We start from the raw sequence: 15,067 nt of genomic DNA, 5'->3' as shown, positions 1-15,067 counted from the left end.
AATTGACTTAAAAATTTTGCATTTCAAATGGGTTTTTCAAAAGGGACACCATCATCTGCTGAAATCATTTAATTTCAGCCGATTTATATCTCGTATTGGGAGATTTTACCGTAATTTACACGCTTTGCCTTAACCTTGTAAAACCTTTTTTTCTGTTTACCGTATTTTCAGCATTGCCTTACCTTTTAAAAACCCTTTTATTCTGTCTGTACTATAGTGAAAATATGATAAATCTGGTGAGCTGAGAGTGACCTAGATCAGAAATATCAATAAATATGCCCAAAACACATGGAAATACAAATATTTTCAGGTGATAAGAATTCATCTCTTCAATAAATAACTTGGTATATTTATTAATGTTTTCTTAACAATATACAATTATTGCCTTTCGATAAGGTTTATACATGGTTTTGATAACCTGAAAAAAATATTAACAGGGGGCAAAGTCTGAGGTGGATATTTTTTGGGGTCAACAAAACCATAATAATTTGATCATAAAATGATCGACTGTTTTGATTTTCAATAATCCTGCAAAGAACGCTAGTAACATTTGTCTGTAATGATAGAGACTGATTTGTGAAGCATTTGTAATATTTCACTATAGCTTTTATAATCTTGGTTTCAATGACCAATCAAAAGTCAGAACATTGCAAGGAGAGGGTTTCCTTGTAATGTAGTAGCTGGTGGCTAGTTCACTGAACAGGATACAGGAGAATTACAGAGCAATGGCCCTTTGAGATGAAACATAAATCTTAATAAAATGACCAATTGCAAGATTTTCTCCAAGTTCTCGAGATCCTACCACTGTAGGAACCCTCTTGCAAGTCCATCTGGGCAAACAAGTGTGATTAATTTGAGTCGATATAACTTGTTTTGCAATTGTTGTAAAACAAATAAAGTTTTCATAGACATTTTTAGGTATATATCATCTCGGCTTCCAGTGAAATGAAAACTGCCCTGGGTAGGGATCGGACCACAAATCTGATGTCTGATGTTTGACCAAACAAGTAAAATGTTCACAGCCTTTATTGACAATGAGATTTATTTCAAACATCTTACATCCATCTTAAAGCTATTATTTACAGCCTTCTGGACAGGCTCCAAAGGAAGTGTCAGCCATTTTAAGATTTGTGTTTATCTAGTTAAATACCAACCTCTAGCCAGAACCTATATTACACAGTCTGCTTTAGAATCGCCATTTTATCACTTAATGTCTTAAACCTTATCAGTATTTGATAATTTTTCTATGCAAAATCTCTTCAGTAATGTACCATATAAACAGGGTTTTAAGTGAATATGGCAGTACAACCAAGCTGATATTCTTACAGAACCAGATTTCAGCATATAACCATGGGACACCTTTTCTGAAATCTGAAAGCTGAATTACATTTCATGTATGAAAAAGAACAAAAAAAGAATGGGATATAAACTTACCTTAGACTCAGTAACACTTGTCATCAAGTCTTCTATCCAGGGCTGACATGCTGCCGGGCTGTGACAGGGCTGTGCTCTTTCCTTTTGCTAATTTTCATTCTTCATATTACTCTTGTGATAGTAATAATGGATGTGCACAAGGTTTTGAAAACTCCCATAAAGATTCAGCTTTGCTTTTTGTTGACCAAGATTGTTTTTATTACTTGACCACCAGCTTTTCAAATAAGACAACAGGAGTTACTCCCCTTTGGGACACCAACGTTTGAACTTGACTATAAATACTGACTATACACATTGGTGATAGTTCATCCATTTAGTGTTGTTTAGGATAACAATCTTTCCTTCCTTTAGAATTGACTTTTGTCTGTCAGTAGTCCATTTTGTAGAATTTATTTTTAGTGCAAGCATTGAATTCTTCAGAGAACAAGTTAATGTATGAGGAGAGAATATTTTCAGTTGTGTTTCTACTGATAGTATTTCCAAGAATAATCAATATAAAGGGAGACAATATAAAGGGAGACAACTTTATTTTGTGATCATTTTTCGAAATTTGATTTTTAAAAAAAAGAATAATAATTGTTTTAATATTTTTTTAAAGTGATAAATAACTTATCAATGAACCTGTGAGCTAAGACTGAATGTCTCAATTTTCTATCTCTTGATTTTAAAGCATGAAGGGAGATATCTCTTTTCCTCTTGACTTAAACATTTATATATTTTTAAAAATAAAGATTATCACTCTTGTCATCACAAATGTCTAATAGAAACGGGAGACAACTCTATGAAATTGTAGCATATTTTGCTGAAATAAAAGATACATCTTTTCCTGATACAAAATGTCTAACAAGGAAGGGAGACAACTCTATAAAATATTTCACATCCAAGAAAGATAACTCTAACCTGTTAAGCTCCTTCTGTGTTCTGTAAGCCATGGAAAGTTCATTGTCTTCGTTAACAATAGTGTCTATACCGCCGTAGGACTGTTTGGCGATCTCATGCGTAGTAATACTGCGTTCAGCCATCATTGCTCGTAACTGAAGACATTCTTCTCGGCGACGCTCCAACTCATCTGTCATCGCCTCAAATTGTTCTGTAGGGGTACAGCAAATGTCAGTTAGAGGAAAAGTTACAACCAGTCTCAACATGTATCAGAGCTAGGAAGATTCTGAAGAGAAGATATTAAATGTGCTCATAATTCCAGACCTTTTCTTCTTTAAAAAACACCTTTTTTCCCCTTTTCAGTTGAATTTTTAAATTACTTTTTGTTTTGTTTTTTTTTGCTGATTTTTTTCTTTTTTTTTTCTCTTGAACAATTCACAATCCCCATGCTAATTTTCATTATAGATCCTGAAAACCTAGACATTGTTTTTTTTTCTGCTCACAGCTTTAGAAACATTTTCACATTCATTCTTTTTCATCACAATGACATTAGTTAGAGACAAACAACTTTGAGTTTTAAGTGTACTTTAAGAAAGAAAACAGACAATGCTAAAGCAACATTACACAAACTGTAAAACATTACAAAAGATGATGTCAGCAAAACTGAAAAATATACCTAATCAAAATCATAAAGTGAAAGTTAAAGAGCTTTCATATTGAGCTTAAAATTGTTGCAGTTTTCAGAATGGGTTATCAAAGGCACACCATCAGTCTGACTTGAAATCATTTATATTATCAGCCAGATTTATATCTCGTATTGGTAGATTTATACCGTAATTTACAGCGCTTAGCCTTACCTTGTAACACTTTGATTCTGTCTGTACCGTAATTTACAGCGATTAGCCTTACCTTGTAACACTTTGATTCTGTCTGTACCGTAATTTACAGCGATTAGCCTTACCTTGTAACACTTTGATTCTGTGTACCGTAATTTACAGCGATTAGCCTTACCTTGCAACACTTTGATTCTGTCTGTACCGTAATTTACAGCGATTAGCCTTACCTTGTAACACTTTGATTCTGTGTACCGTAATTTACAGCGATTAGCCTTACCTTGCAACACTTTGATTCTGTCTGTACCGTAATTTACAGCGATTAGCCTTACCTTGTAACAGTTTGATTCTGTCTGTACTGTAATTTACAGCGATTAGCCTTACCTTGTAACACTTTGATTCTGTCTGTGTTTAAATCTTGAGCTAATGTTACAACAACACAAAGCCACCATGAACCACAAGCAGTCAGAGCAGTCACCATGCCCACATTAAGGGTTCAAAGTTCACATCACAAAAACAATTAAGTTCACACCACAGCCACAGGTCAAAGGTCATGATAGTGACAGCCAGATTAGCATGCAGTTAGTTGTTGGAAAGAACAGAACACACAGACAGCAATAGATATGGAAAGAAAACAGAAAACTACAGTATAATTAGCAGGTAAATATAAAGTCTAATAGTACACAGAGTTACTGTAAACGTAGTTATTTTCGCAGGGGGTTAGTTTTGTGATTTCGATATGTAAACTATACGCGTTGGGGTAATTTTTGCGATCGATCCACTTTCGTTTGTAGTTCAAGATTACTCAAATTGATATCAAAATAATACACCTGGGGGAAATTTTCACGATCAAAAGGATTCTGTGTAATTAGCATAAATTTCCCCTCGCGTCAATTACCACGTTTACAGTATTCCCCCTAAGCAGTATACTTGTATGATATAAAGTCTTAGTATACAAACCAGAGTTATCTCCTCTATATACTATACTTGTATGATATAAAGTCTTAGTATACAAACCAGAGTTATCTCCCCTATATACTATACTTGTATGATATAAAGTCTTAGTACACAAACCAGAGTTATCTCCCCCTATAACATACTTATATGATATACAGTCTCAGTAAACAAACCAGAGTTATCTCCCCTATACTATACTTATATAATGATATATAGTCTCAGTAAACAATATAATGATATACAGTCACAGTAAACAAACCAGAGTTATCTCCCCCTATATACTATACTTATGATATACAGTCTTAGTACACAAACCAGAGTTATCTCCCCCTATAACATACTTATATGATATACAGTCTCAGTAAACAAACCAGAGTTATCTCCCCCTATATACTACACTTATATGTTATACAGTCTTAGTACACAAACAGAGTTATCTCCCCCTATAACATACTTATATGATTTACAGTCTCACTAAACAAACCAGAGTTATCTCCCCCTATAACATACTTATATGATATACAGTCTTAGTACACAAACCAGAGTTATCTCCCCCATTTACTATACTTGTATGATATACAGTCTCAGTAAACAAACCAGAGTTATCTCCCCCTATATACTACACTTATATGATATACAGTCTTAGTACACAAACAGAGTTATCTTCCCCTATAACATACTTATATGATATACAGTCTCAGTAAACAAACCAGAGTTATCTCCCCCTATATACTACACTTATATGATATACAGTCTTAGTACACAAACATAGTTATCTCCCCCTATAACATACTTATATGATATACAGTCTCAGTAAACAAACCAGAGTTATCTCCCCCTATAACATACTTATATGATATACAGTCTTAGTACACAAACCAGAGTTATCTTCCCCTATATACTATACTTATGATATACAGTCTTAGTACAAAAACCAGAGTTATCTCCCCCTATATACTATACTTATGATATACAGTCTTAGTACAAAAACCAGAGTTATCTCCCCCTATATACTATACTTATGATATACAGTCTTAGTACACAAACCAGAGTTATCTCCCCCTATAACATACTTATATGATATACAGTCTCAGTAAACAAACCAGAGTTATCTCCCCTATACTATACTTATACACCATATATAACAAATGTGATTAGGTCCGTTTTTTCTTCATTGTAATAGGATCAGAGAAACACTATGTATCCGTTGATAAAACAAGAACAGGATATTATCAACTTATTTCAGTTTCAAAGACTTCCAGGTGTGTATTAACTTTGGTAAGTCAATCATGATTTATGTCTGATATGTTACATTTTATGAAAAGGGGAACCAGTTTGTCCACATAAACTGAAAGGCTACAGCAAAATCTACTGAACACAACTAAACAAAGATAAATTATCTCCCACTGTTTCTGACATATATATATAGGATGAATTGAAAATACTTTGCCAGAAATTCTTTTGTAACCAAGTTATTCTTATAATATTCTAATATGCAAGATCTTTTCTTTCTTAAATGCGACTGAAAAGTATTCTACATATTTTGGTAACTGAGAAAAGAGTTCAACAATATATATGTATTTTTTTCCAATTTTGACGAAATTTTACGAAAGATTTAGATTGCCTTAAACAGTTAAAACTAGATAAAGGGAGACAACTCTTTTTTTACTATTATCTTCAAATACATAAACAAGGAAATGATCATATATTAAATATATATAATAACAAGGAATAAATTAGCAGCATTCTAAATATATAAAAAGTTACTAACATGCATCTTTACACCAAGATCTATACAAGAAAATTAGAAAAAAGAAATTGTACGAGAAGAAAATATTTTCTTACCCAAGAACTCCTTGCCAGCGGGAGTCAGCTGTACGTCCTGATCGAAGTTGGTCGTTTCAGTGATGGAGGCGACAAGTTTCGCTACTTCACGTTTTAACTTATCATTTTCGTTTTCTAATTCTTGCATCTGTGGATTAAATATATGTATCAATTTTTTATTAAAATGTTAAAAAAATATATTTATACATAAACTAGATGGGTTTAACGATAAGAGTTATATAATAAAATAAAACATTAACTGAAGTAAAATCTGTTTTTGCTTAGAACTGATAAGGAACACACTGGTTACCAGTCAGATCCCTGACAGGATATTTCCGGAAGTTATACGAACCCTTGGACAGGATGAACAGCCAATCCTGGATCCAGTGTAGATGATTGACATTTAGCCTTTACCGTACGTATACGTGATACATAACCATTGACAACTACATCAAAGCCATTTTTCTATTTACTTCTTTTCTAATGTTCTTTTAAATATATGAACATCATAAAATGATATTTCTTTTCACAATAGATTATAAAAAGAATAATTTTTCACATACTTTTTAAACAATTGGTTATAATTTTGTTAAGCATATATTTTGTCTAAGAATTTGTTAAATGTTATTAAGCTTAAAATAATGTCTTCTACTGAAATATAATTTCATATACATCTACAGATCGAAACACTCATTATGTAATATATTAATCATAAGCTTCCACAAGTGATAAATATAATTCAATTAACTGTTTTAATTAATCACCACTGAAATTGAAATTTATGATTAGCTTGCTATCTAAATTTACATTGGAAACTCAACACTCGCACTCAGAATGAAAACAAAATTTCACTTAAGGGTGTATGCTACCTTTAAAGATCACTTAAATGCAAAATTATTGCATATGGGTCAAGTAGCATTAAGTAAAACCAAACGAATAATTCTTAATTTAGAAAACGATAGTCACTGATTATCAATTTATAACAAACAGTTCACTTTTTTTTTTAAATTCAACAATTCTGCATGCAGAAAAAAAGTCATTTATCATTTTTAACTCAAAGAAATCTGAAGAAATTATATTGAGTTTCCATTGTAAACACAAATATTATTTTATACTAGAATCACAATCACTTCAAACAATCAAGCAGACTATAAGATTTTAAGTGAAACAGAAAGCTAAGCCTCTTCAGCACCCACACTCCTTATACAGATGTAAAAGTTAGTCAGTATTACCATTTTTCAAGAAAAATGATGAATTAGGAAGTTATCCCATATTAATTCTGTAATAAGCCCAGGAGGTTAACACATAATCTTTGACTTGAAAATACGCTGCAAAGCAGTGGAATAGCACTTGTTTGAATTTTGACTGAAAGCCAAAATACATTGGTAGGCTTAATTATTACTGGATAAATATGGTATCTCCAAATGACCCAGATATCACTTAAATATATCATTATACAAAGCTTTTTCCAAGGGTTCCTTTTGTTTAAAAGAGAGTCGTGTAATTTTCAAAATCGTATGTTTTTTATCAGCTTGTTTGTTTTGTTTGCCAGTATATTGCCCCATAAACAGCCAGGGTCATTTTGAGGCGGAGTCCCCTTGTAGTAGTTAGTGACTACCTTACTGAACAACATACGGGAGGCCCGTTGCAATGCCATCCAGAGCAATAAGAGAAATGTGTCTTGTTCAAAGACACAACCAAGACAGCACAGATAGGTCAAGTTCTCAGCTTCCCATGAAATACAAATTGACACGGGTAGATAGCGTTGAACCAGACACCTCAGATCGTCACCTGAGATAGGAGGCTGTCGCTCTGAGTGACTGAGCTATTGCGGCCCCATTTCAACAAGATGTTATAAAAAAATAAGGTAAAAAGGGTTTATAATTATGTAACCATCGCATCACATGACTTATATACCCATGGATGTTTTTTGTTGTTGCGATCTGACACGAAAATTATTATGTATCAAGATGTCCACTACATGCAAAATATAGCAATATTGTGTCTTTTATAACAAAATGATGCTAGAGGATATATATTGTTCATTTTTCTGTAAAAAACAATATACATGTTAAAATATAGTGAAAATATCATTTTTTGAGCATGCAATACTAGATACTGGGAAACAATGACCTTCACAGTATTTCTCTGACACATTTTGGAATTCAATATTCTGATGTTGGCAAAAATACCTATAAAATTGAAAGTCCTTAATATTACAATAACAGTTTGGAAACTTCATTTATTTTTAGTCTTAGAAAAAATGGGCCTTTTGGTCTGCAAATGTATCAATGTATCTACTCGGAGATGATTTTTTGTAAGATGCAGACTAGCTGGTTATGCTAAAATTCATTTTTGCTGAAAATCTCTCATCAAAACAAATCAAAATTGAGGTATTTGGAGCGACAATGTTATATAGAGAGGTAAGACACTAAATCAGCATCATAAATTTAATCAACACTAACTAACTAGAAAACAAGCACCTAGATGACCCAGACAAAAGAACCTTGGCAGCCCAGACGCAAGCACTTAGGTGACCCAGACACAAACACCTAGGCAATCCAGATACAAAAGCACCTTGGCGACTCAACATACAAACACCTAGGTGACCCAGACACAAGCACCTTGGTGACATAAATATATCTTCAGGTTACAATGAAATATACTACAATCCTCTAGTCTAGATTAGAAACTCAGAAATATTAGATGATAGTATGAAAATGAGATTAGTCAACATCCACCAACTAGCTACAGTTTTATATAGCAAACAAGCTTCCCAATAACCCTGATATACCTTCAAATTATTATAGGCGTATTCAGGGGTCATAATTTTGAACCCCATATTTTCATCCTCTTCTTCACGTTCATCTAATTCATCAACAAGCTTAGATTTTGCCTTTTCTAATTCTCTGATACGTTTTTGTAACTTAATTACGATTTCTACATCCTCAGCATTCACAAGTTGTTTCTGTTGGCAAATTCAAAGGTCAAGGTTACACAAAGGTCAAAGTTCACTTATAGTGAAAGTTAATTTATACACAAAGTTCAAGGTGGAGATGTTGTCTTTGTACTGCAAATGAAATAATCTTGATCCAGTGTGGTTTTATACTCCGGGACCAAATAAATCTCTGTTTATATTGCTAGAACCATGATTACATAATCAGCTTATTTTGCTTGTGTTATGTTATTGAAAACAAGTGCTACCAAAAATGGGGAAGTACATTTCCTTGTCAAAATATTTCACAGTAATACAGTATATAATTTTCAATAGAAAGAACATTTGAACTTTTAATATTTCTGTGTCTACTATAACAACACCAAACAAACAATAACAAACAACAATGATGTGACATTAACATGGTATGACCTTGAATATTGACACTGACCTTGAGAGCATCGAATGCAGAATCGGAGATAACGCCAGAGGTGCGATGCACCGGACTACTACCGTCCTCAAAATTGTCCACTTTTTTCTGCAGGCTGTCTTTGTCCTTCTCTAGTTCCTTTATACGGCTCTGCAGCTTCAGGACAAGGCCAATGTCCACATCCTGTGATGATATTAATATTATAATTACCTTCGAAGGGTTCATCAAACATTATATTAACCTCAAAGTCAGTCACATTTAGTCATTATATATCTCATTATTAGTAACTGGGTCTACGAAACCTAACATACCTTAAGATATATTGGAAGGGTTCATCAAATATCATATTGACCTCACAGTCACAGTATTTAATCGGTCTATGAAACCTTTTATGGACCTCAAGACAAGTCAATAAGACAAGACAAGTTAATACATCATTTCTTGTGATAGGTTTAATTAGTGATGATTATAGCAAATGTCTGTCAATAAAAAATGTTTTTATTGATAAATTCTCATATGAAAATTAGTCACTGTCAATCAACTGTCAAAGAGGTTTATCGTGCCAATACTTGTAATCTAAGGTCAATACTTTCTGTATAAAATGTATTTCTTTAATTCTCTCTTGAAATAATATAGACAATGATAATGACTTATTATGAGGTCAACATGAGGATTGCTAGACCATGTTAATGTGTCATTATCATTAAGTTTACTGTGATAATGATGCAAATTTTGATTCCCATACTCGTTTTAAATTATGTACATACCTTCTCAACATGTGTTCCATTGGCGACTGTATCCACACTTATGCTGGGAGGGGCCGGTGCAGGACCCTTCTTTTTCTTCTTTTCTGTTGTTTCATAACCCTGATCCTACAAATAATCCCCAGAAATATTGACCTTTCATTCATCATAATATCTTTGAATTTCTCATTAATGTTGGTAATCTTAACTATTTAAGAAAAAAAAAAAAATATTATCAGAAAAAAACCATCATAACCTCTATTTCATTTTTGATACCAAAAAAATAAATCTTGACTATGAATAATAAATAAATACAAATTCAAAAAACAACTTTCCAAATATTTTCCCCAGATCTTTGGCAATTAACACTTGTTGAAAGACACCAAAAGTACATACAAGTTCCTTCTCGAAATCTTCTTTATCCTCGGGCGATATGGAGCTGGCATACGACTCTAGGCTGATGGCAGAGATGTCGGAGGGTGTTCGCTTGTGTCCCTGTGGACTCTTCAGGACCTGCATCTCACCCTGGAGATTTTCCAAACGTTGTTGCAGACGTGCATGGTCTTTAACGAGACGTTGGTGGTGGGCACGCTCTGACTCTAACTCCGCCTCCATGTTTTTATAGGCCGTATCTAACTGTTCCTTACTGGTATCTACAAGAGGTTAAAGAAGGATGATACATGGTGAACCAATTAAGGAATAACAGAACTCTTTTGAAACGGAGATTCATTTAGTAGTACAGAAGAAAATAGCTCTACTGATTCACATTGTTTAAAACACGACTCTTTCTTGGATATTGTACTTTTAACAAATTATTTTTTGTTGGTATTTATCTTGAAAAATTGATAAATAAACTGTGAACCAATCTAGTAATAACATCAGAACTCTTCAGAAAAGGAGATTCATTTAGTAGTTATGGCAGCAGTCCTTAATGAAATCTTCATTCATCTTACTCTAAGATCTCTAGATCTTTCTTTCTGTCTTCTATTCGTCTTTGCTTTTTAAAGTTGTTTAAAATTTGTGCCCAATCCAATTACGTTTAAACAATTAAATATGTTTAAACCAAATCACGGATACCTCAAGTTTCAACAACATAAAGATAAGATTTTGATCCATTTGAATGTAGAGAAAGACCGACCTGCCGATTGTTTCTCCTGATCCCGAAGTTTCTCGTTCGCTGTGTTTAACTGGTCCTTAATGGACATGTTCTCATCCATTAACATCTTTGTCGACTGAAACCAAGAAAATTTGAATTATTACGGGGAGATTTAGATCACAAACACAGAATCAGAGCACAGGGGCTTGACACATTTCTATGACCTAGAATGAAATATTTTAACTCCAGGATCTGACCGCCAGATTATTGATACCTCTGGGTCATAGAAACAGGTGATATTAAGTGATCTGGGTCACAGGAAAGTTTGAAGCTCCCTGTGGATCAGATTATGTAAATTCTATACAAGTCATTATAGCTGTAGGTAAATAGTAACCACAGACTATTTTCCCCATGTTCTATGTCTCCATATAAATACCAGCCTCTCTGCGTCACACCAACTTTTACACCGTCTGTGTCTCGGTGACTTTTTCCTCTTCAAGTTTCTACCTTCCATTCTTCCTGTATCTCCAAAGCTTTTAGCCCTTTTTGTGTATGTATGAATTGTTTCCTGTTTTTATTATTTTACTTCTCTGTATCTATATAATTTCCCTGGATGAATTTTTTACCTTACACTTATCAGCCCACTATGATATCAGCTAGGACGCCGAAGGGCTGATAGAGAGGTGGGTTATCAAAACAGTCATATTATACACTTTTTATCATGCATTCAGTCACTGTTAAAAAAAGTATTTGATATATGCAAGCTGTTACTAAATATAGCCCCTTATAACCCATAAGCATCAGCAGAAACAATTTTATCTTTAATAATAACTTTATTTTTAGCAACTTTATCAGTAGTAAATTCATCCATAGTAACTTTATCTAAAGTAACAACTTGATCTGTAGAAACTTTAGTAGTAAATTTATCAGATTCTGTACTAACAACTTTATCTGTAGTAAGTCTATCATTATTTGTATAGTAACACCATAATCTGTAGTTACCTTATCTGTAACAGTAGTAACTTTATCTGTAGAAATCTTATCTTTATCTGAAGTAACTTTTTCTGTAGTAACTTTATCTGTAGTAACTTTTTCTGTAGTTACTTTATCTGTAGTTACTTTATCTGTACCAACTTAATCTGTAGTTAATTTATCTGTAGTAACTTTTTCTGTAGTAACTTTATCTGTAGTAACTTTATCTGTAGTAACAACTTTTTCTGTAGTAACTTTATCTGTAGTAACTTTATCTGTAACTTTATCTGTACCAACTTTATCTGTAGTAACTTTATCTGTATTAACTTATCTGTAGTAACTTTATCTGTAGTAGTAACTTTATCTGTAGTAACTTTTTCTGTACCAACTTAATCTGTAGTTAATTTATCTGTAGTAACTTTTTCTGTAGTAACTTTATCTGTAGTAAATTTATCTGTAGTTAATTTATCTGTAGTAACTTTATCTGTAGTAACTTTATCTGTAATAAATTTATCCTCAATATCTTCGTCAGAAGTAAATCTTATCATTTCAGTATACATCACTCACCTCTGCATTTTTTTTATGCATGAGATCTTTTTCGGATATTAGATCTTGTTTCTCCCCTTTCTCTCTGGCTAGCTCCTCCGTCAGTTCCTCTATCTGCTTCAGTAATTCCGTGATACGGTTCGTTGATTTTTCAGCCATGCTACTGTTCTGTCGGAGTTTCTCCATTTCATTTTTCATGTTTGCAATCTCTGTGTCCTTGACCTTGACCTGTTGAACTTCTTTGTTCTGTGGGGAAACCATAACAACAGCATCATGTAGTAAAGGAAATCAGTTCTATTCTTATTATTTCCTATTACACAGTTGAAAAAATTAAATGAATTTAATAAAATGATGCCAGAATTGAAAAGCTGATCAATAGGTAGACTTTCAAAATGACACTACATGTCATTTGGGCCTTTTCAATTTGAAAATGTCTCTAAGGGGTCATGCATTATCTATACAAAGAACTTGTTATGATATAATACTGTTTATTGTGTAAATGAGTAGCAAATCTGATAAGTGGTTTTCAAGATGGGACACTTATTTGAAACAGAACAGGACACATTGTGTCTCATTCAGAAGGGGTCATATGTAACCTTTGACCCCTCAACCTTGACCAATGACCACCAGAATGTGTTTAGGTCTTACAGTAGAACTTGCTGCTGTGACACTCTGGTGTATAGATAGGAACCAAATCTGTACTGGTATTCTCAAGATATACTTGGAGCTGGGTGACCTGGGATGGGACACACAGACATACGGGTATTACCATTCTATGCTTCCATAGAAGTATTCTATAGAATTGGCATATATATTAAGAATTGAATTCGAACTTCTAACATAATTTCATTTTCAACTTACCGCCTAGAAGATTGCAATGGAGAATTATATTTTAATGGTTTGAGGGGTAGATAATTTACCAGTTCAGAGAGTAGAAAATCTACTGGTTCAGAGTAGATATTTTACTGGTTTGGAGAGTAGATATTTTTACTGGTTTGGAGAGTAGATATTTTACTGGTTTGGAGAGTAGATATTTTTACTGGTCTGGAGAGTAGATATTTTACTGGTTTGGAGAGTAGATATTTTTACTGAGTTGAAGAATAGATATTTTAACTGGTTTGGAGAGTAGACATTTTTACTGGTTGGGGGAGTAGATATTTTACTGGTTTGGAGAGTAGATATTTTACTGGTTTGGAGAGTAGATATTTTACTGGTTTGGAGAGTAGATATTTTTACTGAGTTGGAGAGTAGATATTTTTTACTGGTTGGGAGAGTAGATATTTTTACTGGTTTGGAGATTAGATATTTTTACTGGTTTGGAGAGTAGATATTTTAACTGGTCTGGAGAGTAGATATTTTACTGGTTTGGAGAGTAGATATTTTACTGGTTTGGAGAGTAGATATTTTACCCGGTTGTCTAACTTCTGTTGTAGTTCTATAATCTTGTTCTCCAGACCTTTGTTTACTCCCTTGATATGCTCCACTGATTTCGCCTCAATCTGTAAAAGCAAACAAAATAATATTTGAGAATATTTGGCATAAATATTTAATTATTTTGAAACTGATAACAAATGATGCTTTTTTATAATATCAACTACAACATTAAAAATCCATGCATGGAAAAGGAACAGAACACTGCCATGGCATTTTGAGATTATATCAAATACAAACTAGGTTTCAGAAAAACAAAAGAAAATTCCAAATCCCGAACAGCTCTTTCCTCCAAATTTCCCTAAAATATGTTGCCCATTGTGTATGATAAATTAATAAATTGCGACCTTGACCTACCTTGAGAATCTTGAGTTGTGCTTTGGCCTTGCGTCGCCTGAAGTGGGATTGGATTAACACAAAGCCGTGTATGATCTTATGATATCGTCGCCTCTGTAACCAACCGCGAACGAATCGCTGGATAACAACCGCTCGGTGTTCGTGCATCTGTTTCTGGTACTCTCGTCTTCCAAACAATCCTCGGATACAAGCCTGGTAATGGAAAATGTTAAGTTTATCTATAACATGGCAGCAAGTCTTACAAGTTTGGTTTGGTTTGGTTTATTTTATTTAACGTCCTATTAACAGCCAGGGTAATTTAAGGACGTGCCAGGTTTTGAAGGTGGAGGAAAGCCGGAGTACCCGGAGAAAAACCACCGGCCTACGGTCAGTACCTGGCAACTGCCCCACGTAGGTTTCGAACTCGCAACCCTGAGGTGGAGGGCTAGTGATAAAGTGTTGGGACACCTTAACCACTTGGCCACTGCGGCCTCTACAAGTCTTACAAAGGGGAATTACCTAACAGTTCTATAAAGTGACTATATATATATATAACTCTGACCCTGTAACGTCACCAAGTTCACTTTATACAAAAGAATCTAAAATACATCTTACTTTACCAATGCCAGTAACTATTGCTTTTACGAAAAA

The 15,067-nt window shown here is 33.6% G+C and overlaps 1 protein-coding gene across 1 annotated transcript in view; it reads right to left on the bottom strand.

Moving 5' to 3' along the window:
• Positions 1-2,209: 2,209 nt before the first annotated feature.
• The window catches only part of LOC117315604 (unconventional myosin-Va-like), a gene marked incomplete at its 5' end in the record, with an annotated part of 60,664 nt that continues 47,806 nt past the window's right edge, over positions 2,210-15,067 (bottom strand). The window contains 10 exon segments of the mRNA XM_033869867.1: positions 2,210-2,524; positions 5,949-6,075; positions 8,722-8,895; positions 9,314-9,475; positions 10,060-10,164; positions 10,432-10,688; positions 11,174-11,267; positions 12,671-12,895; positions 14,059-14,148; positions 14,438-14,629. Of these exon segments, the coding sequence (XP_033725758.1) occupies positions 2,214-2,524; positions 5,949-6,075; positions 8,722-8,895; positions 9,314-9,475; positions 10,060-10,164; positions 10,432-10,688; positions 11,174-11,267; positions 12,671-12,895; positions 14,059-14,148; positions 14,438-14,629 (1,737 nt within the window).

The sequence above is a fragment of the Pecten maximus genome, chromosome 17, assembly GCF_902652985.1.
Source record: "Pecten maximus chromosome 17, xPecMax1.1, whole genome shotgun sequence".
Lineage (NCBI taxonomy): Eukaryota > Metazoa > Mollusca > Bivalvia > Pectinida > Pectinidae > Pecten > Pecten maximus.
Note: the sequence above shows the minus strand (reverse complement) of the source record. Positions and strands in the feature narration are given on the sequence as shown.